Here is a 26,108-nt window from a genome sequence, read left to right as displayed (position 1 = left end):
CCACCAGCCGCAGGCTCCGGTTCAGGGCGGCGGTTCTCAGCGTCCTCCGGTGTCGTCCGTCCCTGACTCGGTCCGCCGTCATTGTAGCCCGATCCTGTGGTCTCCGTCGTCGGTCCTGCGGTCTCCATCGCCGGTCCTGCAGTCTCCACTGTCGGTATCTCCGTCTGGGCTGGATCTGCCGCTCCGTCATCGTCCCGGTATTGTGACAGGCGCTGTGTCTGGCTGCCCGCCGGCTCCCTTGACCACTCCGCTTCCCGCGATCTGGTGTTTCCAGTGGCGCCGGCGCGCTGGTTCTGGTGCTCTGGGGAGCCGTTCTGGTCTCGAGGCTCCGACATGATTTGGATCAGTCGCTCCAGCGCAGCCGGAGAACGGATCGGCCGAGGACGGTCGCCCCGTTCTACCACCACGAATGAGATGCCTTCTCGCGTGAAGACGGTGCTGATTTGGCGCCTTCTTTTCAGCTGTGTCAGATATTGAAAGATGCTCTGCCTGAGTGGAGAGAGGCATTCATTTATGTATAGTCCGCTGCCCCGGAGCCTGGTTTTGTTTCTGACGAGGAAATATCGGTCAGAACCAGCGCCGACAGCGTTGAACCGGACGCGGATGAGCTTCTCCTCCCGGTACATCTCCTCCACCTGCCTCATGTCCATGGTGTAATCCATCAACTCCTGAAGCATTGCATTCAGGAGCTTTGCCGGGTCTTCACCGCGTCCGCGACCAGCCGCCGACCTCCGTGGGACCGCAGGTCCACTGAAGACCAACCAGTTCCGCAGTTCACGTTGCTGTAGCTGGTCCACCTGTTCTTCGATGACGGCCATGCGCTTCGAACTAACAAATAGCTCTTTCTCCGCCTTCTCTGCTCTCCTTTCGACCTCAACCAGGCGTTTGGCCAGAGTCTGATTCGTCTCCAGCGCAAAACCTAGCGAGGTCTCCAACGCCGTCATCCTTTCTTCATTACTTTTCCGAATTTCTTCCGCCAATTTTTTGTTGTTGATCACGTTCTCTCGTTGTATGAACCTTTTCAGGTCCGTGATCATGTCCCCGACTTGATCTTCTGTACCTGCAATGTCCGTCTGTTCTGGTTCATCCACATCCTCCTCACCAGTTCTTCTCGTTTTGTTACTTTCTTTCATAAGGGGACTAGTGGTTTTTCGTTTCGATCTTCCCATACTGGCTTTCCTGGTTCAGACCTGTCTACCCAACCAAGTACTTCTGCTTGTTTCTCCGTTCGACAGATGGCGGAAGGCTCGGCGGTCTGTAACTTCAGTCTTCTCAGGTTCTCGAAAGAAGGCGCTAGTGTCGCTTCTACCAAACTTGACCCACATCTACCGGCCAAAGGTTGAACACTGCGACGAAAGTGGCGCACATCAGAATCAGTTCGAAATCGCAATAACTCCCTTTTGCAGCCTTAGACGATAGAGTCGGTACAGTACGGACCTCAACACCACCGTCTGCCACACTTACGGAAGATTTCCTTCGGTCGCACCACCACTCTCTCGCCGAAAAACGGGCAAAACAGCGGAGCACTCGCACACGCGTCTGGGGTCAGCCGGGCGTTCTACTCATTCTATATATTTCATATTGCTAGACGATGCTAGGCACGTTGCTGTCTCCCTGCTGGCATTAGCTAGATTACCAATAATGCAATTTTGATGAATGCGTTGTTTTGGTCCGACGCATTCGTTTCCAGAGATTCGGTTTGCCAATGTCCGGCATAACTTATCAGCTCTGAGTGATTGGTAAGGAGAGCCCACGCTTCGATGTAAAAGACTTAGTTCTCAAGGCTAGAATTTACTACGGAACTTGTTTCGTAATGCGCACAACTTGTCCAATATAAAACGCTATGGAATGACCATAAATATCTCATTTGGAACTGTGCACAGTTGAATGTCTGAATGTCGACCGGCCTCTGACCTATCCAATGATATCCTTATGAATCGCACACTACTTCAATGGAATGACCTTCGACATCGACAGCGCGGATTGCTGCCTCATCTCGGGTCCGACAACAGTGTTCGCCATGGGCCGGGCCAGCCCAATGGGACATGGGCTGGGCTGGGCTGGGCTACGGGCTGGGCTGGGCTGGGCCCTCGAATGTGAAGGATCTATGGGCTGTGGATGGGCTGGGCCAAGAACTGTAAAGTGGAGTCAGGGGTTCACAACTGAGACAAAAACTATAAATACATAGCTTATCACTGTGAAAGACTAAAAAACGAGTTAATAAAGTACGCATGCAATGTGCATTGGGCATGCTGCTAGCAAAAGATTGTTCCTTTGCTACCTTTGGGTACTTGTGTGGTGTCAATAATTTTTAATCCATTCCTTTTTGACAGGCTGGACCGGGCTGTGAACCCATGGGCTGGGCTGGGCTGGACTGGGATTTTGCGGCCCGTGGCGAACACTGTCTGACAATGCCAGTGAATAACGCTCTATCTGACGGCCGCATATGGGCCACATGAGATACCTACCTTTATTGTCAATGCTGTTGGGCCCCATTGGATCTATGAGGATAATGTAATAGTTCTCTTCTTATTTCAGGATTTGATTGAAATAGATGCATTGTCTTACTCTACAACCGATTTGTGATATTTCATGTTCATTCCATGCCCGTCACGAAAAATGTGACCTATTTTTTGTAATCCTTACTAAATGATAAAGTTTTGTGTTGTTGTAATGAGATCTTTCTACTTCTCGTCAGTGCGTTTCAGTCGGGAGTTGATGTCTGTTCGTTTTATGTGAGCGCGAATGATACATGTACATAAGTGATAATAAATATACCGACTTGTTTCGCATATGATCTTAGAGTTAGACATAGAGTTACGCATAGAGTTAGACAAATGCAACTGTTTAAAATGTAGCGGAAGCTAGCCCACATTCAGCCCAGATTCGAAAGCTCCACGCTCTGCTTTGCTATGCGAAGCTCTAGACTCTAGACTCTAGACTCAGTCTAGACTAGAAGATGTCTGATACCAAGTATACAATTCAAGCAAGGTCTGAATTTCCATGAACTCCTTGCTTTGAAGAATGCTGTATCCAGCAATCGTATAACAATGGCCTGCGCTATTACTCTGGGGTGATATAGACTCGCCCTATAAACGGGCTTTCCTGCCAGCTGACTTTACCATTGCTCAAGGGAGGAGATAACTGATTATATTTGACATCATTTGCAGTGTTCATTGTGTAGCTCAATAGAAGTTCCCGGACTGGACATGATCAAATCTGGCCGGCCCGCCGCCTACAGCAAGCGAACCTTTACTAGCGACAAACGGTATTGAGCCGTTGTTAAAAAACGTCACATATACATTGTATTTCAATCTCAAGGCCAGGTACCTTTAATTGAAGTTGCAAACAATACCTTTTTCTCTACAATCTTTTTAGTCAGTAGTCGGCAAGCAAAATGCTTCAACAACCTTTCCCTTTCTTATATCCCTGACTTATGACTACCATTTCTTTATCTTGGGTAAAAAATATTAATACTCTCCGCTGTGAGTGCCTTTCCTGATCGGTACGTGGCTTATATTTGCTTTATTATGATGCTTTTTGTGCTGCTTTTTGTGGTTCGTCTCACGTCTGGCACTTTGTTTCGGGCTAGCGCTGAAATACTTTCGATTAATTTTTGCTTTACGCCGTCTCGATTGACCTGTCAGCTTTGAAACGAAAATTGATAAACCAGCCGCCTTATGATGAAATCTGTCTTTCACACGTCCTAACTGATTGTGTGTTCTAATGAGAATGATTTCACGCTCTCCCATTCAACTGCGAGTGCTTTATTTCGGGATTTTGAGATGTTATATAAAAATCGCATTTTAAACGGGCTCGGGGCCTTTGTTTTATGCTCCATAGTAATGAGGCATACACATTTTTTACGTACCAATGATTTGATCCAAAATAAAAGGGCACCAGAAAAACAAGTGATGCTCTAAAATAAATACAATTTCACAAATTATTGCCCGACGGCCCACACCTACCTGCTGGTCAGTATTTCAGTGCACATCCCGCCAGCATGGCGTCTCAGCTCCGTCGGCCGGTGATCCTGTCGCGCACTGTCCCTTTCTTCTCACTCCGGGAACTGTAGATGTGCTGGCCTCACGAAAAGGTTCCACTCGGTGGCACCGAAACAGCTGTCTCACCTTCGTCGTTTTTAGTTTACACTGTTTAGAATAACGGTAGGTACTACCGTCTCTTAGGAAGCTAAAACTGCTTCTCCCGGCGTTTTTCTTCTTTCGCGGCTGTCCACAGATGACAGACGCGTCTCCCGTCTCCCACAGACGGCGTCTCTCGTGCCCCACAGCCCGCCTCTCGTCTCCCGCAGGCGGCAGGCGACTGTCGGCGATCTCCGGCCCGGCCCGGTGGCGGCCGCGCAACAAGTCGCCTGCGCGCCGCCCGCCCCGCGCCCTGACCCGGCATCCCACGGACTGGGGGGGGGGGGGGGGGGGGCATGCGTGGGACTCTGGCGTGCGCGCGTGCGTGTGATCGCTGTCACTATCAGAACGGGAATGGTTGCATCCTCTACCCGATTCTTGTAACGCAGCCGGTTGGCGAACGTTCCGACTTGAAAACTTACATACCACCTGAGTTCGAAATGTTGACAAAAAACAAGCCATCGTCGAAATAGTTACCTAGAATAATAAATGGCCAGTGGCTGCTGCGTTCCATTTTTCTCTAGGGATCCTGCTGTTTATTTATTCCACGCTCATTTATCGCCGGCGAAATGGGCCTGCTTGACGTGGATGGCCATTTATAAAGACCTAACCTCGTCGATGATTATAAATAGAACGAGGAATAACTAGGTATCGTGCTTCACTGCTCTGAGGTGTCACTAAGCCTGCAAGTGTGGTGTGTACACTTTCACAGTTGAGGATTTCGTGGCCAATACTTGTTGATCACAATTAAATAGCCAAATATTCTATTTATTGTCTTGAGATTTTGAAACATAAACATTTTCTCAGGATACCTAACCCGTTGACAGGAGGGGGTCATGTCTACATTTGTGCTCCCTGAAACAAGCTAAACAAATGTACAAAAAAAAAACACGTCGCCATTTATCGTCAGGTTGTTTGTAATAATATGGCATCAACACAGCACATGATAGGCTCATATGACATCGCTCAGAACCCCAATCCGTTATACATACATATATCACTTTTAGTTCAAATCGAGGACCGGTGTACCCAAGGTTCCGTGTACCTTTGGCTGTACCTGTCCAGTGCACTTATTCCGTTTTTTTTAAACCTTCAAATTACTATCGTGACTCAAAGGCGTTTTAGGCTCCGTAAAATGTGAAATGGAATGCTTAGAATAGGTAAGCAAGTCTATCTGCTGAATTTGAACTTTATTTTGTTCTAAAATACTTATTCGTCTTGTGCATTCACGGGTACAAAATGTGAAATAACCCTTTGTGTAATTCGAGAGAAGACAACTATACCGTTTCACACGCCATGGCACAAAATTGTTAGTGCTCTCAAACCGTGCTCAATCAAGAATATTCACCGTTGACAACTAACTTTGTGTTCGGAGAGAGCTACTCACAAAGTTTAACGCGCCGCCTACACACCCATATGTGGTGTTCGGGTGCGAAGGATATGACACATTTATTCTACCGTTCACTTTGTCAAAGGCCCTTTACCCCTATTACATGACATTGTATTGTGACAAGTATTGCAATATGCCTAGTGTAAATGTTATTTTATCAGATATGTTTGTCCTTCATTCGCCGAGTTCCGGAACAGATGCATCCGTTTCGTCATATGCATTGAGTTCAAATTCTTCCAATTCAGTGGCGGTATCTTCCGTCTCCTCTTCATCGGGAGACACAAATTCGTGCACCTGAAACCCATGATGAGCTTAGGAGTTTGCCTTCGAACGATTGATGACTGCTTGTCGGCAGTTTTAAAACGTCTTGGTATTTCATGAATTTGATGTTTTGAAGCGTTATCAGCTTTTAAGACGTCCATTAAAAATTCGGCAAGATACATTTATGCTTAAGCACAAGCAAAACATTTAAAATATGACAAACGAACAAACTCATTAAACCAGATGTCATATGCAAAGTGGCATAACGACAATGCACATATGTCTCACCTTGGGGTTACCGCCGTCTAGAGAAGGTTCTCGTTTCCTTTCGATATTATATTTCTTGAAATCGAAAACAGGGGTGAGTCCAATGGCACCCATTACTCCGTCGCTGAAAAGTTAGTCATGTTAGAAATATATCTGATATCATTTGTGACGCAAAAAACAACTGACATACATAGATCTACATCGCGTATAGCGTGTAGATTGTTGAGTTCATGTTATGCCGTTTGCCATTATTATTATTTTTTTTGCCTGGCGTTCGACGGAGATTCACTGAACCATCGACGAATATCCTCGTCTCGCTCAATAGATTTCAACATTGGGTTCCGTCTGACATTGACTCACCCGTACTCTGAGAACGGCATGCCCATCGCGATGACGGGGTTGCCGTTGATGAAGAATCTCCACATTCCTCTGTGGTCGCCCCGCACGTCCAGGTCCCACAGACCGAGACACTGAGAAAACACATCGGTTGCTGTTACAGTACTGCTCCAAAGGACCGAAACAAAATTAACGTTAGAGAATGGTATACGGACATAGAATATCTAAAGCAATGCTGTGGTGAGATAACATATGTGGCGCTTTTAGCACGCTTTTAGTACGTATTAGACTCGCTGCTAAAATATATGCTTGTGTTTCCCGAACAATTTCCGAGCAACATGTTTGTTTAATGGACGACTTGACAAGTATCCCTTTTGTATTTTCATGTTCATAGACATTTGATTATTTGGCCTTCGCTACACGGCGCACCAACGTGTTTTTGACATATATCATGTGTTTTACGCTTCCGTACAAGGCAACCATGATGATTATAACCTACATGATAAACTTACCGACATGATATTGTGAATCCCTTCTCTGTCATATGCGTGTTTCATGGTAAATGCCAGATAGTAGGGTCGTTTTCGTTCCTGAGAATAGGAAATAATGCTTTTACTTTTGCTGTTAGATAAACTACGCTCAAGATTACTACAACATAGTAGACTACGCTAGACTATGCTGTTTGATAAACGGCTCAATTATAGACAAGTTACGCAGCATGATAAACTGAACATAAATCCTTCTTTGATTGTCAGTGTTGTTTAGCTTACCAAATAAACATGAAATTAATAATACTTTTGATTTCTACGTACCTTGTTCCCTTCGAATCTCATCGTCTCTCATGTTACAGTTCATCACATATTCCCTTTAGTCCAGGGCAACTACATGCGCATTACTTCTCGCGTTGACCGACGGAGCTCTACCAAGTTGACGGCAAAACCTTCCATGATGTGATGTAAGCTCATACAGTAAAGATTAAACATAGTTTTTAGAAAGCCTTGTTTCGGGTGCCTTTTGGTACCCACCTCCGGGTCGGGTGTTTCCGGGAACAGTTCCAGACAGGTGCTGTAGAACGGCTTCATGGGCGGCACGCGCAGCGACGGCAGCAGCTTGTAGATGGACCGACGGTAGTTGGGGTAGGTCATACTGAAACGGCGGCGGCCGGTGTCATGTCCCTTCGGTACGCCGGTTTCGCTCTGCTTCATTTTATGTATTGTATACATTGTATTGCATAATATTGCATAATACATAATACTGTATTGTATGCAAATACAATGCAGTATTGCACTGTATTGTATTTACATTTAAGAGTGATTCACATTCCAAATGCGTGGCGATTACTGCTCAGAATCCGTATCCGCGGTAGTGCTAATCTAATCTTTCATAACATTTGCACATTTACTCACGTTATAAATTACAATGAAAATCATAATATAGATAAGATTGGAGTATTTGGAGTAGATTCAGGATTATTCAAATGTACGCTAGCATGAATGAGTGTAAAAGGAAACACCATGTAATTTTGTCATTTTTCATGATTGTCAGTTGTCCGCTGATTGCATCTCGGTGATGTTTTCGCTGCTCGCCGTGTGTTTCCACTGACCTGGACACGTCGTGCAGCTCCACATCGGGCAGGGTGTTGAGCGACTTGTCCGAGTAGTACTGGTACTGCAGGTAGCTGTACACGTGTCCGCCCAGGTAGGCGAAGTGGTAGGTGCGCGACACGTCCGGCACGACGCACTCGCGGTACAGCGCCACGTCCTCAGTACGGAACCACATGTCCCAGTCCCAGGTCTGCGGCGCACGGGTAGGGTCACCCGCAGGCCGTGACCGGTCGGGGCCCGGACAGGGGGCCGATTGAGCTGTCAGTCGTACTTTCACAGGGAAATAGCTTCTATTCTACAGTTCCGGGCTCTGCAAACTTTTCGTGGCATCGTGGGACTCATCAGCAGAGAAAGTATTCACCGAATGCAGAATTTTCAGTTGGTTTGTCACGATCAATGCCAGGAATTTGAACGGGACGTCTGGAGGTGATGGAGTCGGACAAACGGAAGATGAAAGTCAAACAAGGCGTCAGCAGATCCAGTTGGCAGCTGTGCTGAGCTGTGCTGACGCAAACGGTCAATTTCGAACCCAAAGTCGTGGAGCTGTGATCACAGGTTGGAAGTAACTCGTCAGCAGTATTTCCTCAAATAGTTATTTATCATTTATCCCTGAATATCAAGTTTGTCTCTGGCATCTTTACCTGTTGGAATGGTTGAACACAAATGTGTGTCTGATGCAGGCATTATTTTCGTGGATGTATGATTGTCTGTAAATATGGAAAGTGACACTTACAGACCATGTCGGTTTCCATTTCGGCATCATTTCGTCCATCAGAATGGACTTCTTCATCATCCAGCCCAGGCCGGGGAAGTAGGACGTCCTGCAATGGCCAACCATGGTACACAATTATGTTCAAACTGTCACCTAACTCATTGGGCTGTATTTTTGTATTCTTTTGATCAATATTTAATTGCAAATATGTTAGAAATAAATCAAGGTTGTAGGAGGTAAGGGCGAAGTTTGCCCATTCTATCGAGTTAAGCAAATTAGATGTAGGTATCGTGTGGCGCGTGGGACCGACTGACGAGCTGGAGAGATGGGACTGTAGAGCTGACACTGAATGGGACCGTAGAGTAGCGCGGGGTCTGTGAAACTGACCTGTAGAGCAGCGCCGGGTCCGCTGAGCTGTGCCGATAGCTGAGGTCGTTCCAGGCGGAGATGCAGTACAGCGTGACGTCCTCGTCCAGCAGGGGAGCCGTCTGGGCGAAATAGCTGAAATGAAACCATAGAGGTAAAATAGCACATCCGGTCGGTGTTTTTTAATTGAGAAAGATGCAAAGATGCGACCCTTTACTTCCATTTTGATGCGGTGGTTGACTGATGTCAAACGAACACTGAATCTGAAAATGATTGGAAAAGAAACTCAGCTTTGAAGTCAAGTGACACATACTTGGATGTCTCTGAATGACTTGACTTGATAAAGCCTGGTGACACATACCACAGGCAGAAAGATAGGCTCACGTGTCACAGGTTGTCTAACCTGATGAAGTCTGGTGACACATAAAGGTCATCCTCAAGCACTATCAGCTTGTCGGCGTCCGGGAACAGCTCGAACGACGTCTCAATCGCGTTCTTCATGTTCATGCTGATTTTACCGCCCTGAAATGTGCAAATGCACGTGGATGCCTGAACGCGATGTTTTTTTTTGTGTGATGTGGTGATGAATTAAACGCCTACAATCAGAATGATATTGAATAGTGAAGTACCGAAAGTGACCAGTTGCAGCATCAAACTGTTCATACTTCGTACCTTGGCGCTTGAGGATGTAGTTTTCACCACGACTCTGATGTCCAGCAGAGCAGCCAGTTCCTGGACTTCTTCGTAGTAGTCTTGTAGGAAAACGGTCACCCTTGTTTTGTTCAATCCGCGATTTGGTAGTAGAGTTTCCAGTGACCTGAAATGTTCGGCGGAAAGTAAAGACTATGCATAAAAGTTCAGAAAGTATAGGTGATGCTGCAACCACCACGATGAGTTACAAAAGGAAAGGAACGAGAAAAAAATGAAAAATTGTCATGAAAAAAGTCATTAACCATGTCCGAAAGCTGATCACTCTATGATCATTGAACATATGAAAGCCTTATTTACTTTTTTTCTAAATTAAAGGTTCGGCGCATCACAAACATCGACTTGTGCATAGCTTAACGCTTACCTATATAAATATGATGCCCTGTCGCCACCCAGAATTGCGATCGGGTGGTGAAACGTTCGGTTATGCAGCAACTGAAATGAGATCAGCACGAATGATTACGATCACAGATCACGTTGTAATGATCACTGCAATATGTTTAAAAAATGGATACATTTTAATGGAAATGTTAACGCTAAGTTGTACTGACGATATGTTACTTTTTACCAAGGCACCTTTCTCGGAAGCCGCTGATAAATGCCAACACAGCGCCAGATATATAACGGTCACCGCCGTACCGGTCGGAAGGGTCTGTCCAGGGGGTCGGGGTCCGAGCAGTTGCACAGGCCGCCGAAGCCCTCGTACTGGTCGCAGAAGTCGGTACGCTGCTGCGCCCGGGTGCGGTCCGGCCACACGCAGGGTCTACCTGCAGAACACATCAAGACACGTCATCAGGGGCTTCGGCGAGACAAGAGGAGGAGAAAGAAACGTGAGACAAAAACATTGGGAGAAGATTGGGAGAAGAGAATAGCGAGAAACGAGAGATTCAGGGATGAAATGAGAGACGTGCGAGAGAAGAAGAGACGGAATAGGACATGATGGAATATGGTGGTGGGACAAGGCAAAACAAGAAAGACGGCTGACGGCGATTGACGATGAATGGTCTCAATCATCGAGCAGCTTTGAGATCATACAACTTCTTCATTTTCATCCCCTCTTCTTGTTACTCTGTTGCGCCCTCACCTAGTTCTGGGTCGATGGGCACGGTAGCGGTAACCATCAGGGGCTCCTGCGGCAGGCGCATGGACTTGTGGAAGACGTAGCCCTCGGCGAAGACGGCGCCGCCGTGTCTCATCACCAGCGCGTATCGACTCATTCGACCGATTCCAGCCAGGTGTGGCGCAAAGGCGGCGAAATAGCGACGCGTGATCGGTTCCAGACTGAAACTGGCCTCGTGCTGCCGAGAGGAGAACGGGGTGTGAGCGACGAGAGACTGGATTTTCAATGCGATGCCCCATTCTCGCACTGTCACACAGATGGACCATTGGATCATACACCCCACAATCCACTGATTATGCCACTACATATCGGTCAAAGTTCAGAGCTCACCTGAGTGCAGAGGACGACAATCCTCCCGGGCTGGACCCGCTGCAGGAACTGCACGATGTCCATGTAGCCGGCCTTGAAGTGACCGGGGTTGAAGCGGCGGGCCATCACGGCGCCCGTGGAAGGGTGGAGGACCAGCAGGTGCAGTCCGCTGCGCTCCTCGTCCGAGTAGTCCTGGTAGTGCACCTGCGCGGTGGCAGGGAGAGGCGAGGTCAGAGGTCCGTGAGGACCGGACACTGCAGTGCAGAAGAAAACAACGGGATTTAACTACCGGTACCTACACCACGTGATTGCACAAAAGGCTTAGATACTGATAACGACGGAGTTGTTTTAGTTTTTTTTTCTGAGCTAGATTAATAAACAAACAATTTATGCAACACGTAATTACATACAACGGCTTCATACGAGCCAATGCTTACATATCGTCCGTTGACTTTGACGAAGCTCGAGTTGTACGACGCTGACACCTCGACAAACATGGAGGATGGAGTGGCGCCTTCCACAGCATTATAACGGCCAGTGTTTTCTGGGAATAGAGAAGGAACGGTTATGGCCCCAATGGTTTCAGTTGTACACACAAATTGTCATTTCGGCGGAAATGCGTGAAAATGCACGGATACAAATGCTTTAATTGTTCATTGATGTGGGAATTGTTGGATCAGTGGTGGTCAGAATGATCGTATGAGAATCGTATCACGTGTGCGACACAAAGTTGCGAATGTTTTTGCAAATGATCATATGCCTGATTCTAGGCAAGAAATAAATGGTAGAGAAACATACATCATAAAAAATTTGGATTTTTGATTCGGTTACCTTTTACTATTGCAGCAGCACTTAGGCCAAATGTGACGTGCATCAGAAGAAGCATATGTCTTGCACGAATCTTCATCTTTGGACTGGATCGGATTAAAGCCTGAAACCAGATGATTTAGTAAGGACACACGTGACGCATCCAGAATGCGTGAGGGGGTTATTGAATATGATTATGGCCCCCAGCTAATTTGGTGAAAGGCCACCGTCAAGCATCCGAAAGGATTCAGCGGCATCAGCCACATCCAATCGGTTACCTCCTACCCATCTCCACATGAGCGGCGATGTCTCGGAGCTTTGTACTTTGCAGCGAGGTCTGCATATTATATCGAAGTCCAACAAAGCGATGTGATCGCTTACACCCCAGGCGACGAATACCTACTATTTCCGTGCGACCTCGAAATGGCGCTCAAAGCGTAGATGTGTCTATTAGCTATGCTTCGATTGGCTCGACGGCATTCACTCAAGGCACTCGAATGTTCTCAGTTACTCAGTTGTACTGAAACAATTGAGTAATGAGTCGTGGCCTGGTAGGTATAGGTACTCCTAGGATTGAAACGACATGCAAACAACGCACTTCCTCTGTGACTTCGGGTCTGCAGTGGTCTCATTCTAGCAAAACATTCGTGGATACTTTCGCTGAGATAAATGACATTCGGTCCCTCCGTTCGAGCATCAACGCATTTTCCGATCAATTGCACAAATCGCACATCCTGGCGCTAAAAGGGTTTTTACCTATCAACTGCGAATTTTGAACCGGAACTGGTAAAGCGGTTTTTGGCCGATGACCATTAATGCTGGAAGCTGTGAAAGTATAGGAACGAATGATAATGGACGGTGTTTTTATCAGTAGGGATTTATGCCACGAGCTCCTTGGAAAATTAGATGAAGCGTCAGTTGTTTAGGCCCGAAAGGAATAGGCCAGTCTGTAATCTAGTTAAGGGCTTTTCATATGTAATAAGCGTAAGCGATAAGTACACTAACGAGCAGCGCAATGCGGGTGCATGAGGTATGAAGTTATGAACAACTGAAAAGTGCGATTTGGGTATCACACATTTTCAATCATTGTGGGTTATGCGTCTACAGCCTCCCAGTCCCGACATGACTGTAACCAGAAAAAGTAAGACTTGTTGCCGCTTACCTTTTGGCTTCATAAAACAGCCGACCGGTCAGCCTTTCGGTATCACTGTGGCTATGACGGCTCGTTCCGTACCGTCACCGACGAAGCCTGCCCTATATCACTGAGGCAAGGGTAGCTCGTACCGTGGGGTCACCAGCGCAGTCTAATGGCTCACGGTGGCGAGCTCACCTCACTCTGCGCTGGGCACCGCTGTGGTCTGCCGTGACCGGTACTCTGCACGGTGCAGCCGGCTGCCCGGCGGCGGTCCGCTTAAACATGCCCTCAGGCACTGCGGCAGACCGGCACACAGCACAGGAGGCAGAGACACGGCACACACGAGCGATAGTCTCTCTACAGCCCTCGCTGACCAACGCCCACGAAACACTCGCCGGTAAATGAGCACCAGGGCGGCACCGATATTCCTCGCAGTGAACTGTTCGCATCCCTCACCTGCCGCCTTGGTCACTCCCGACCGGAGAGCTCATCTCCGCAGAGGTCAGCAACCTTGGAGAGCAGTGCTGCCGTCTGGCGACAGCGGTGGTGAAGCTGTAGTGGGGCTGCTTCGCCTCAGGTGTCGCGTTAGTGATTGAAACGAGCCTCTGGACTCTGGATGACCAAACAAGTAAAAATTCCGTGGTTAGGTACTCTATTAATATCTGTTTCTGTTGCACTTACCGCACCAAGAAGGTAGACGTAACGCTTTTGCAGCCCTTGCCGCTCATTAAATATCGTTCCGATTGGTTCTCATCGAGCATTTGCAGCACCAAGTAAATGCCTTCAAATGCAGCGGCTCGTATTCTCCTGGCTACACCTCACCCCTCACCGTTCACTGGTCCCACCGCTCCATTTGCTCCATCCTGACCGACTGTATGCACTGTGCACTGTGCAGTGACTGGATCCGTCCAGACGGCCGCCGGCCGCCGGCCGCACCTGGGAGCTGCTCGCGGGAACGGAGCGCCGCGTGACCTTGTCCGGTCGGGGTGAACGACCTATCCCGCCGGCTCGCCGGTCCCGTGCCCTCCGCTGTATCCCAGTCATGATGCGGCTGTGGGGAAAGGTGCTGTGACGTAGCCGCTGCACTGACCCGACGGCGACGACCGAGCTGCGCAACGAGGGCTTCGGACAATATGCAGATTTGAAGTGCACCCATCTGCTGTCTTTGCATCTTTCGGCTTACTAAAAACATTTTTTTATTTATCAGCAAACAGCAAACCTTAATAGGAATTCACAGACTTTTTGCAAGAAGCTTGCATGAAGGTTAAACCAATTACTTTTGCAGATAACAGGCCGTGATTTTTATTTCCAAGACGTTATTCGACTGATAAATGGCGCATTTTTTGGCTCTTCTTCTGTTCCTTTCGTTAAGTTTCAGGTTCCTGCGGTGCGACGTGCAGGCATTTGATGCCCACTAATAAAGTGTCGGTTTCATAAACACGGCTCAAGTTGCGTGATTCTGCAATCTGCGGCTTTAAATCTAGCTTTTAATCTAGTTAACCCGCGCCCCGTAGGGCTACCGGCGGACCCTACCACCCGTAGGGGGGGGGGGGGGGGGGCGTTTCGGCCCCCCCTAAGATCTCGGAAAGTTACCGGCCGATTTTCAAAATTCAAACGGCGTTCGATAGCCCCACCCGGGAACTACCTTGTGACCAAATTTCATTGACCTAGGTCAAACCGATGACGTCACAGGTCAGGTCAAAGGTCAGATTTTCACCGTTCACAGGCATTTCAAGAAATGTGTTGTGAAATCGAGTAAATTGGTAATTTATTGAAAACCATCGATGGTACATTGTTCGCCAAACACATACTTTGCTATCTGAGGTCACTGATACCAGGTCAGGTCACAGCGAGGTCAGGTCACCGGGGGTCACATTATGAAAGTGTCGTGTGATACATGTTTTATGGTCTATTTTACATGACAAATGCGATTATGTGGGTTAGGTAGCCTTTGGGGCCAGCCTAGGTCACGTTTTGGTGAAGGTCAGGTCAAGGTCAGGTCAAATTAGGTCAAATTTCAAAGTTGATATTTTTGCATAAAATGGGTATCGATTCGATGCAGCTCGTCACGGGGAGTCCAATGGTGGTCTTTAATTTGCTCTACGAGGTCTAGAATTGCCAAAAATTGAGTTTGAAAATTTGACGTCATCATTTTTGAGCAGTTTTTTCGCTATAACTTGGCCAAAAAACGAGGTATCGATCTGAAATTTGGTATGTAGATAGAAGACGGTAGGTACTATCACATATATTCCGTTTTTTCAAAAATCAAAAAACTTTTTGGATTTTTCGGCTTATATATAAAAAAAAATGCATTTTTGATTTTTGGGGGTCAAAACTCAAAAATTTCAAAAATCCGAGATAGCAGTTTTGTAGCCCTGTTAATTCTACACCTTTTGTGTCTTGATCATTTTTCTGTATCTTCAAAGCTGTAGGCCTGACAGGTCTTCTCGCGAAGGTCTTTTTTCGGTCGAAAATGACAGAACATGACGTCATTCTGACGTCATTTGTGGCCAACCTATCATAGCCTCTGGAAAAATTTTTGGTCACAATGTGTAAAATCGATGCCCGGAGGGGTCCTGAAAGTTTCGTGGCGATATCTCCAGCCGTTTAGGAGATATCGACCGAAAAGGACAGGGGGGCCGTTTCGGCCCCCCCCCTACGGGGCGCGGGTTAAGAGTGTTGACAAATAGGTAGGTAGTGTTTGGCCATAGAGCTTGGTCTGGTCAGCCCCAGCTTGCATGTAGCTAATTAAATGTCTGAGGGTTGAAAGGATTCGCAGTCTGACTCGTACAGTCGTGTACAGGTTGATGGTCCTCTACTCTTTATCCACCGGGTTCCTATGGCTCAGCATTGGCAGCAGCCGCCTGGCACCGGTAGGCTGTGCCGCATGACCCGAGAGTGAAGCGGCACAGTCTACCCACGCCGTTTGACATGGGCTCGGGTCGCCGGGTGGAGCGCTTTGTAGACCAGCTGTTTCGTCAGACCAGCGCGTGGGGAGGGGCTCGTCTCGGTGGTTGGCGTGGGCTGGCGAGTGGTGTGGGGCGTGTTGGTGGACCATGGGGGCTGGGCGGGTGTGTCTGGTCACTTGCTGCATTGCACATTTTGCGTCGCTTAGCAATTGCATTCCTGTTTTTGCTAAGCACAATGCACGGAAGACCCAGCGAATATAATTTACTTTACTTGTGCATTGTGCAAAACGTGATTTGGCACGGCATCGAGGAAACCATAGGTCTTGTGCCACATATATGCATGATATTTAGGCAATACGTTTATGAAAATGGTAGATTGATCCTGGATGTCAATTCGTATGCTAAATGTCGACATGTATTAAATGAACGAATGAATGAATCAATCAATCAATCGACAATCGACATGTAGGTATAAAACCGTATAAATGGCTCGCAACCACTAAAATCAAACCAGATCCTAACTCGGAAAAGTAGCCGGAGCCCCGATGAGGCTCGAACCGGGACTCCACGTTGAAAGTTTTGCCAATGATCCATTATCATTCCACCAAGCTAGAGCGACCGGCACCCGAAACCACAAAAACATTCATTGACTTTGCTACCGACCGCCCGGCCCCGCCGCCCGCCCGGCCGGACTTTGCCCCGGCCCAATCCGCGATCCGGTGTAGCTCAGCGTAGGAGTGCTAGACTGTCAAACTGACCGGTAGTGAGAGGCCCGGTTCGAGACGCTTCGCGTGCTGGATGTTTATTTCTGTGTGGGAGGCTTTGCGATTAGTCCACTTTTCAGAAAGATTGTTTGGTGACTGACCTGTTTTCTTTCTTTGCTGCAATTCATGAGGAGACCGTATGGACCCTTACCTGTCTTTCCGCACCCCACTTGGGAGATGGGTGTTTGAACCCCCTGGGTTTTGCGAATATCTCTAAAGCGAATTTTTGGAGGGTGGATTACGATCGGTTCTATGCGACAAGTGACCACACACACCCAGCCCCAGGTCCGCTCCCTCCCTCCCCACATCACCCCCGCCCTACACCACACTCCAGCCCGCCTCATCCACCGAGCCGAGCCAAATCGACAGGCCTGACCCTTACCCCCCCCCCTCCCCCCAGCCGGTGTAACGCAGCGTCCGGTCAAATCGCTCTACCAGGCGACCCGAGCCGGTGTCATACAGTGCGGGTAGGCTGTGCCGAGTCCCCTCCACTTGGACTAGTGTCTGTTGGTCTAGTATCGTTTGGGCTAGTTCATTTGGTCTAGTGCTTTATTTGGTCTAGTGCCACTTGAGCTAGCTTCATTTGAGCTAGTGTCATATTTGGTCTAGTTCATTTGTGCTAGTTCCCGAAATTTATTTGAAATATATAGTTCCCTGAGATGCTCGTTGTCGTATATATTTCGTTCGTTCGATTATGTACATATAACACACTTCAGATTTCAGATGTTCGGATGTTGGTGTACTTAGTTCAGATGCCCTTTTGCCGGAACAAACATATATAGAGTTTCTTCAAACCTTAAAGGCAACCCGCCAAAATCTTGATGTTTCGGATTTAAACGTTCAGTGTGATAGCATATCCCACGCCACGAAGGAATTCCGCCCGCTCTATGGTGCCTTCCGCTAGTCTGGTTATAAGTGTTGTCAGGCGTTTATTCATATTTTTAACAGTTTTCTTGGATTTTTGAACGTCATGACCCGCCTTAAACCTGAAAAGATCGTTAACTTGTAAATTTTCTTCACGCTGGAGCGCTGCGAAGCAACGGAAGATGGAGGGATGGGGGGAATCCAGCATGGCCTGTATCCCCCGATGCCATCCCTCAAGCTTGTTGGTTGTTCGGGGTATGCCAGATATGGTCCTTTCCTTAACATTCCACATTTCTTTTGGAATTTGGGGGTTTCGGCGAACCCCTCTGCGCCCTTGCCTTCCTATATACCCGCCCAGCCCCCATGGTCCACCAACACGCCCCACACCACTCGCCAGCCCACGCCAACCACCGAGACGAGCCCCTCCCCACGCGCTGGTCTGACGAAACAGCTGGTCTACAAAGCGCTCCACCCGGCGACCCGAGCCCATGTCAAACGGCGTGGGTAGACTGTGCCGCTTCACTCTCGGGTCATGCGGCACAGCCTACCGGTACCAGGCGGCTGCTGCCAATGCTGAGCCATAGGAACCCGGTGGATAAAGAGTAGAGGACCATCAACCTGTACAGTATATCTAAAAAGTATGTCCCCTGGTTTGGCTCTCCCACAGGAGGCGAATCGGTAACTTGGCTGAATCCCAGTTGCGGCACCCGGCCGCCAGGGACGCTGCTGCGCGAGCGGCCTTGACCGCTCGCATGTCATTGGCAGTTCGGTCCCTCCCCATCTATACCGAGGTGGGGAGGGGAGAAGAGGGGAAGAGAGGGGAGGGAGCGGCATCCGCTCGGCACTGGGCGATACCTGGCTGACCCCGCGCTCCCTCGCTGACCTTTGTCCTGCCCCCAGGCGAAGACCGACTTCCTGGCCTGTAGCGGCCCAGCGGAAAACCGAGCTCGCGGGGCGCGACTCCATTGGTCCAATCTTATAAATGGAATGCTGTCGTATTCACGGCATTGGATAATATTAATATAGTGATACCAGCAGTGGATGTGGTAAAATACAGTCCAAAACAAACGAAAGCACACGATTCGTGCATAATGCGCCCTCCCATTCAAATAAGCCCGCCCACTTCGATAGATGGTGTAGTTTCTTAGGGCGTAAAAGATGCAAAACACTACCGATTTTTTTCAGCTCGGCCACTGGGACCGACAATACACAATTGACTGAAATGCATGAAACCCATTTTGCATTTAGGTAATAGCCGTTTTCTGCACCCAAACTTTAGCCAGTGACGCCCTGTCCATTCTAAAGCGTTTATAAGATTGGTCCCAGCACCCGATTTTATATGAGGAAGTCGTTTAAAAAGCATCTTATTTCTAACGAATTTATTATTATGGCCACTTTTACAGGACGTCTATAGAGCTTTGACTTTTACATTTCTTCCTCGTCCAGGAGCAGCGTTTTAACCCTCACCGGACCTTCAGGTTTTCTGAATACCGAGGGGGCGTTGGGGGTTGGAAGTGAGGAAACAACCCCCTTCGCCGATTCGCCCCTAATTGAGCTAGAGCCTCACGAAAGAAACGATCGTGCGCGTCGTTACGAAATGCAGCGATTGGTCTCCGATTTAAGGACCAGGGTCAGCCGATGACTTCGGAGGTTAGGTCAAGTGGCCCAAGGCACAGGTTCGGTTTTTGGTAAATAACTTCGCTAAAAATGATCGCAGATCCGCGATTTTAGCAGCATCGTGTTTGTCTAGCTCAGGCATAACGAATGGTATACTTTTTCTTCGGGTGAGATCAACTTAACCCTCGCCCGTATAGGGGGGGGGGGGGTCGAACGGACCCCCTCCCTCGGTTTTTCACGAATAACTCGCGTAAAAAGCGGCTGATCGCGACGAAACTTTCAGTACCCTCACGTTAATCAATTTTACACCCACCCTGAAATTGTCATGACCCTGACCTTAATGACCTTTGACCTGTGACCTACTTTTCGAGACCATGTTTGGCCGGAATCGCGTTTCGGCGTATGTCGGCTCGCATTACCGGCGCGTTTGCAGTCTTTTCGTGGTTTTAAGCGTTCAAACATGGGATATGATGTTGCTTCCACGCATTAGGGTGGGTGTCAAGGTCACCGGAAAGTCAGGTCAGGTCATTGACCTTTGATGACCTCGGTTCACTTTTTCGAGTTTTACATGTTTCTAGGCCAGTTTTAGGAGCTGAATTCGAATTTAGCAGCCATATGAACATTTACGAAGTAGTTTTGGTGCCCTCGTAACACGTTGCGAAGCTGTCAGAGGCGGTTGCCACCTACTACGAATACCCTTACTGGTTGACCTGACCTGACCTGACCCGACCTGGCCTAAATGGATGAAGACATCATCTGTGATCAAAACTAACATGATATTCGTGATCGGCACCCCGAAAACCCCATAGCAGCCACGCTTTACGACTTCTAACAGGTCCCGATTTTCCCGACTTTTGGGTCATTGACCTGACCTGGAAGGTCAACCGATGACCTATGAAAATTGGGTATCATCGGCTTCCTCTCGTCACGGCCAACACGCTCGTTTTTTCCACGAAGCTCTAGCTCGATCAGGGGCGAAACGGCAAGGGGGGGGGGTCCAACGGACCCCCCTTTATACGTTTGCGGCTGGAAAAACACCAATACGGGCGAGAGTTAAGGTGTTAACCTCGGGCCAAGGTCAGGTCACAGCCCGTCAGGTCACGAAGCTGGTCAAAGGAGGTCATATTGCATATCAATCGATTCGGCAGGTCTTTTCATGTCCATTAGTGGCTTTATCGACTCGGTAGCTTTAGTTGATCGGGAGTTATTGACGAAAAACTGTTACGTGATAAATGACGTCACGCAAGATCAACAAAGCAAAATTGAAGCATCAGACCTTGCAAGGAGCGCATGAAATCACGATTCCGTGTGCTTGAGAATTTGAGATAGTTGTATATCATTTCCGGATCAAACTAGCAATTTCCATATTCCACCTGACTTTTAATGGTGAGAGACCGACCTGATCTCAGGCGACCCTTCAGAAAATCCGAGATATACATTTATACAAGTTGTGAGACCTCTCGACCATACTATAAGATCCTGTAAGTTTTATCTCCCTATGAAAGCTCTGCACTGAGGGTGTTGCGAAGTTGGAACATTTTAGGACTGTGCACACAGTCCTAAAATGCTCATTTTAGGACAGTTTTGGACAGTTTCACATAGTTCATTTTAGGACTGCTCATTTATGACGTCATAGATCAGTGACCTGACTTAACAATGCGGTTGGCGTAAAAAATCCGTATCAAATCCCGACTAAAAAAAATCGACTTATTATCCGGTTAATCAAATCCCTACCATGTTTTTACCTGGCCATTAATGTTCTAGCCTTACAGGCGATTGTTTGAACGCGGAAGATGCTGAATCTTGGTTAACCCCATACTTATCGTATGATAAAGAACGTCAGTGTTAGAAAGTTAATTAACAATTTTATTTAGGATAGTTTAATTCAAGTGGGTATAATCCGACTTGCCAATTTACTAGGAGGGTTTTGCAGCGCTATCAGTTCGGCATGTAATTATAAATCATTGCTAATTTCGATCCGGATATCGTTATTCAATGCTGGCCTTTGCGTCCTCAAAAAGTTGTTTATAGTCATGAAGGCTTGCATTGACCCATACTTTCCACTTTTCAGCACCATTATCCCTCGCGGGCCCGGGGGGGGGCGTTTTTCGCCCCCCCTGGCGAATATTTGCGATAGCTCCCGAACGCTTAGGAATAGGAAGGCGAAACTTTCAGTACCTTTTCTCCCATCAATTTGACATCTTCTGAAGTAAAAAATTTGGACCTAGCCCCCTTGATGACGTCACAAGGTCCATTTTTCTAGACCCCTGCACGGCAAACTTCGGCGTCACAGACGCAAACTTCAAATAGCTGCTAAAAATAGAGTTTTAGAGATAAAGACAAATTACGAGCACGGTTGTGTAGCGTTTGACCTAGAGAAAAATAGAAAAATAGTTTTGGTGACCTGAGGTCAGAGGTCAGGTCAACGACCCCGAAATGTGGTTTTAGTTTTTCGCAAATAACTTCGACAAAAATGGTCCTAGAGCTACGGCAGTGGTACCATCGCATTCGCCTTGTCAAGCCGCGTCGAATGATATATATTTTGTTCGGAAAAGGTCAAGTTTCATGTTGACCTCAAATGACCTCGAATGACCTCTGGTTGACCTTGACACATGAAAGGTCGTTTATGATGGATTTGTACCCGCTGATCACGAATCTGGCATCTATTTTCCTCTAAGCCTTCATTTAGAGCTTCCGGTGTGCAAAATTGTCTTATTTATTATTACTAACTTGAATCAGTGAAATAGCCTCTAGCAGGGATACTCTTCTGTGACCTTGACCTTTGAGCAGCCTTGTATCGTAAGATGAACCATAAATAGGGAACTGATAAGCCTCAAAACATTTCAAAACATCTTGGAAGTTAGCACGCAAGATATGCGAAAAAGTGCCAAGTTTGAGGTCAATTTTGAGCGTGACCTTGACCTTGACCTTTCACTTTGAGCACATTTTCAGAATCCTCAGATTCTCCTCTTTCGTTTGACAGCCAATTTTGCCGGTTTGATGCAGCCTGCCGTCCTCTAGAAGGCTTACTTTGAGATCACTACACATGTGGCGGTTTTTGCCTTTGACCTTGACCTCTGACCTTGAAAATTGACCTGAGGTCAAAAATTTTAGGTGCATTAGAATCGTCTCGTAAGGACCTTTCGTTTGGTATCGCTTTTGTTTCCGTAGCTCCCTTATTTACGGAGTTAGACAGGGGGGGGCGAAAAACGCCCCCCCCCCGGGCTGCGGTGGTTGGGATTACCCCCCGGGCCCGGCCGGGTTATTCGCCGTAGTTGACCAGGTGTTTTTCTTCAGCTCTCCCCTGAATCCTTGGGCTTAGACCTGGCGTATCACCCGTGCATCGCAAGACGCGCCTACCACACACAAGTTCATGATCCCCACGAACCCACATCAGCGTCCGTTCGCTTGGTGTGTGACCCCTTGGCCCTTGACCTTTGGCCGCGACAACTGCCAGCTTGCCGGAGCACCCCTCCCTACACGCGCTGCCCCGCCCGCTCCCCTCCCCCCCCCCCCGGGTCGTGTCACGAAGGTTCGGGCTTACGCTACTACCGGCCGCTGCGCAGCTGTCACCTAGCGCTTGGGAATGTGTGGTCTGGTGCGGATTCAGCCAACTACCGGCTCGCGACACCAGCGCCACGTAGTGGCGACGGTACATTCTTTTTAGACATACTGTACACGACTGTACTATACCAAGAGTCCTTGAAAGCAGGGTTGGTATTCAACGTGTATTTTTTTAAGTTAATGATTGCTCATTCTTATTCGTAAAGGGTGAAATATCAACATTTTTGTCTATTCACCAAACATGCGTTTGCGGATACAGGGGGGGGGGGGGGGGGCAAATGCCACTTCGCAGCGTGCGAAAAAATTGCAAATCGAATGAAAATTAGCAAATTTTGAAAATCGGTGAAGATTTGTCCAAAAAGAATGTAAAGAAAAACAAGCAACTTTTATTCAAAAAGTTTTTTAAAGGGTATAGCAATTCATAAAGAATTAAAATCTGAGCTTTCTTTGGAATTTGAAAAAAACATTTTTGGGGTTAAGACCCCAGTAGCTCGTCCGAAACTGCTTTTCTAGATCCGCCCAAGGCGATCCGCCTATGTATGCATGAATAGGGTAGGGTGGGGTAATTTGAACATGTGGGGCAATTGGAACATAGTATGAATAACACAAAATTATGGAAAATCCATAAGTGGCACGACAATAAGACCAATTAGGGAAATTATCGTAACTAAAAGAGCTATCATATGAACGGGGTTTAAAGTTTCAGGGAATTAAGATGTTGACGCACAATGTAAAAAATCAATTTCGCAAGTAAAAACGCCCAACAACAAGTCATTGCAACTTCATTGCAGCGCAAAATATTACATTGCTAGCACTTAATACGCAACGGCTTTTGTTGTACAACGAACTATTAAGTGCCTTCAACCCAAGAAATTGGCTTTTGAAACCTGTGTTAAAATATGGCAAAATAACTTTAAGCGTGGGGTAATTTGAACATAGTGTGAGGATTTCAATAAAGACAGGTATAACTCCGAAAAAACAACGTTCCTAGTTTTTTTCTGCCAATATGTTCGACACAAGGCAGTAGCAGCTATGTGATGCCAGTTTTAGAAAATTTGTGTCTAATTTCCGTCCAATGTCCGGCATTTTCGTTGAATTTCAGTCCAAAAAAAATTAAGTCAGCCATGTGTCCAAATATGTCCGAAAATTACGTATTGATCAGCATCCAAAGCTGTCATTTAAATTGTTTATGTTGTAGTTTTACCAGCTGAAAAGTGTTCATTACATTGAGAGCTTAACTAAGCTTCCCATTCGCCAATCAATGCTTGCACGATTACTTCATAAAAATGCTGAAGTGTAGTAAGCCATCGTCCAATGTTGTCCAGTCTGCTACCTTTGTCCAACCAATTCCGAATTGGACATTGGACAAAATCAGAACTCCTTATGTCCAGGTTCCGATTGGCACCACTATAACAGATGAAGTAAGGTTGGGAGAGTTTTTATTGAACGGAAATGATAGACGTTCTGTTAACTGAATAGAGGCGACTTCTGTCAACTGACCGGTGTGCAGCATGCAGATATTGATACTCTGTAAGTGTTATGCTTGTTGTTTTGTTGATTTTTCAAATGAAGGTATGTTTAGAATTGTTCTGCCAATTTGTTTATGCATCAAACAACATCGGTGCTGGCGAGATTATCGTTTTTATGGCACGTAAAGGCAGTATGTTCAAATTACCCCACGGTGGGGCAATTTGAACATACAGTGACTTGGTGGAGAAGTGAGGCTATGCTATCCAAGGTACACTCGGCTCATCCAAAAATGAGATTTGCATGGTGAAAGGAAGTGACATTTGCGCAACTGAAACAGTTTTTCTTCATTAAGGGGTGAGCTGGAATTTGGTAGGACGGAAAAGACGTAAAAATATGTTCAAATTACCCCACCCTACCCTACTGAATAACTGAATACTGGTGCTGAGACACTGGAGATAGGTACGTATGGCGTAAAAATGTATTTATCTTCAGCTTTTCTATGTGTGCATCATTTTACGTAGTGCAGTACCGATGTTTTTCGGCCCCTGTCACCGACTAAACCACCGGGTAGACGGGGATGCTGGCGATGGCGCACTGGTTGGTGTCGTCGCGGGTCATCTTGATGTAGCCGCTGTCGCCCCACTCGGGACCCCACGAGTTCTTGACGAGCCAGTAGTCGTGTCCGTTCTCGGTGCCGTAGCCGACCACCAGCACGGCGTGGTTGTGCGAGGAAGAGCTGCAGCTCGGGTCGTTGTACACGCCGCCACTGTACAGGTTGAACGAGTGACGCGACGCGTCGATGGAGACGGCGATCGGGCCGACGTCGGCGACGGCGTCGCGCAGGATGGTGGCCGAACCATGGGACGGCACATTCACGTGACTGGTGACGGAGGCCACGTACTGGCTGGAGTCGGCGTGGCACGAGCTGCCGTCGCGGGCCGTGTACGGGTACGCCTCCTCGGACATGATGCCGCCCTCGTCCTCCACGTACGAGTAGGCGCGGTAGGCCATGCCGCCGTTACACCCGCTGTTGGCGGTCGAACAGTCGACCAGCTGCTGCTCGCTGAGAGCCTGCAGGCCGCCGCCGGCCAGCGCCCAGGCCGACTCCAGAGCGCCGGTGGCGGCGAACGACCAGCACGAGCCGCACGCGCCCTGGTCCTTGACGTAGGTGACGACGCCCTGGTCGCGCCAGTCCATGCTGACCGGCGCCTGGCGGCCGGAGGGCCGGTGCACGCCGTGCGGTCGGCTCGTCTGGCCGGCGCCGCCCTTGTAGAGCGCGTTCACCTCGTCCTCGGTCATGTCGGCGAATCGGTTCAGCGCCACGGTGAACGTCTGCCGGCCGGCGGCGAACTCGGCGTTGTGCCGCGCCACGAACGCCTTGTTGTCGGCGTACACCCGCATGCGGTGCAGCTCCTCGATGGCGTTGCGGTACTTCTTGCCGAACGCGATCTTGTAGTTGTTCCACTCGTCACGGTCGACGAAGGCGGCAGCGGCGCCCAGAAGGGCGACCAGCAGGAGCAGTTTCATGGCGGCGGCTCGGGAGGTCGGGGGCGCTCGCACGGCAGATACTCCTCCAGGGCCCGTGCCCGCTCTTATACGCCGCCATTATCTGCTGCCGAGTTCGCCAGCCCGCGCATGCGCCCCTCCCGAGATTCCGATAAAGATCTGCTGTTTGATTCTTTATGTAATACGTGCATCTATACATACAGGTGTATGTATCAGTGTTCGCCACGGGCCGCAGAACCCCAGTCCAGGCCAGTCCA

At 48.1% G+C, this 26,108-nt stretch overlaps 2 protein-coding genes across 3 annotated transcripts; both read right to left on the bottom strand.

The window, feature by feature from the left end:
• Positions 1–5,041: 5,041 nt before the first annotated feature.
• LOC122379634 (protein O-linked-mannose beta-1,2-N-acetylglucosaminyltransferase 1-like) lies at positions 5,042–14,057 on the bottom strand. Of its 2 annotated transcripts, none has more exons than XM_043361976.1 (17): positions 13,839–14,057; positions 12,047–12,146; positions 11,653–11,759; positions 11,237–11,419; positions 10,871–11,084; positions 10,426–10,553; positions 10,151–10,221; positions 9,751–9,895; positions 9,482–9,600; positions 9,100–9,213; positions 8,734–8,821; positions 8,000–8,190; positions 7,422–7,542; positions 6,909–6,986; positions 6,421–6,530; positions 6,082–6,184; positions 5,042–5,826 (listed from the first exon to the last, which is right to left on the bottom strand). In XM_043361976.1, the coding sequence occupies exons 2-17, from the start codon at positions 12,120–12,122 to the stop codon at positions 5,707–5,709; spliced, it is 1,968 nt and encodes a 655-aa protein (XP_043217911.1). In that variant the 5' UTR covers positions 12,123–12,146; positions 13,839–14,057; the 3' UTR covers positions 5,042–5,706. The 2 variants fall into 2 exon arrangements, with proteins under 2 accessions (XP_043217911.1, XP_043217910.1); XM_043361975.1 differs by lacking the exon at positions 13,839–14,057 and adding an exon at positions 13,185–13,636.
• Positions 14,058–23,025: 8,968 nt separating this feature from the next.
• On the bottom strand, positions 23,026–25,921 carry LOC122379632 (procathepsin L-like). The gene has a single exon (XM_043361973.1). It carries the CDS (start codon positions 25,870–25,872, stop codon positions 24,901–24,903), a length of 972 nt encoding a protein of 323 aa, XP_043217908.1. The 5' UTR covers positions 25,873–25,921; the 3' UTR covers positions 23,026–24,900.
• Positions 25,922–26,108: the final 187 nt, after the last annotated feature.

This window comes from Amphibalanus amphitrite, unplaced genomic scaffold (assembly GCF_019059575.1).
Source record: "Amphibalanus amphitrite isolate SeventyFive unplaced genomic scaffold, NRLGWU_Aamphi_draft 000081F_arrow, whole genome shotgun sequence".
In the NCBI taxonomy this organism is placed as follows: domain Eukaryota; kingdom Metazoa; phylum Arthropoda; class Thecostraca; order Balanomorpha; family Balanidae; genus Amphibalanus; species Amphibalanus amphitrite.
The sequence above is the reverse complement of the archived record's forward strand: the minus strand, read 5'-3'. Positions and strand labels throughout refer to the sequence as shown.

What these genes read in the sequence shown, in the direction of transcription:
- LOC122379632 (XM_043361973.1), bottom strand. Translation starts at nt 25,872, where the DNA reads ATGAAACTGCTCCTGCTGGTCGCCCTTCTGGGCGCCGCTGCCGCCTTC.
- LOC122379634 (XM_043361976.1), bottom strand. Translation starts at nt 12,122, where the DNA reads ATGAAGATTCGTGCAAGACATATGCTTCTTCTGATGCACGTCACATTT. An exon ending in TTGTCGTCCTCTGCACTCAG is followed by an intron (nt 11,085 to 11,236) that starts GTGAGCTCTGAA and finishes TCCTCTCGGCAG; the next exon opens with CACGAGGCCAGTTTCAGTCT. An exon ending in TAGACGGCGGTAACCCCAAG is followed by an intron (nt 5,827 to 6,081) that starts GTGAGACATATG and finishes CATGGGTTTCAG; the next exon opens with GTGCACGAATTTGTGTCTCC.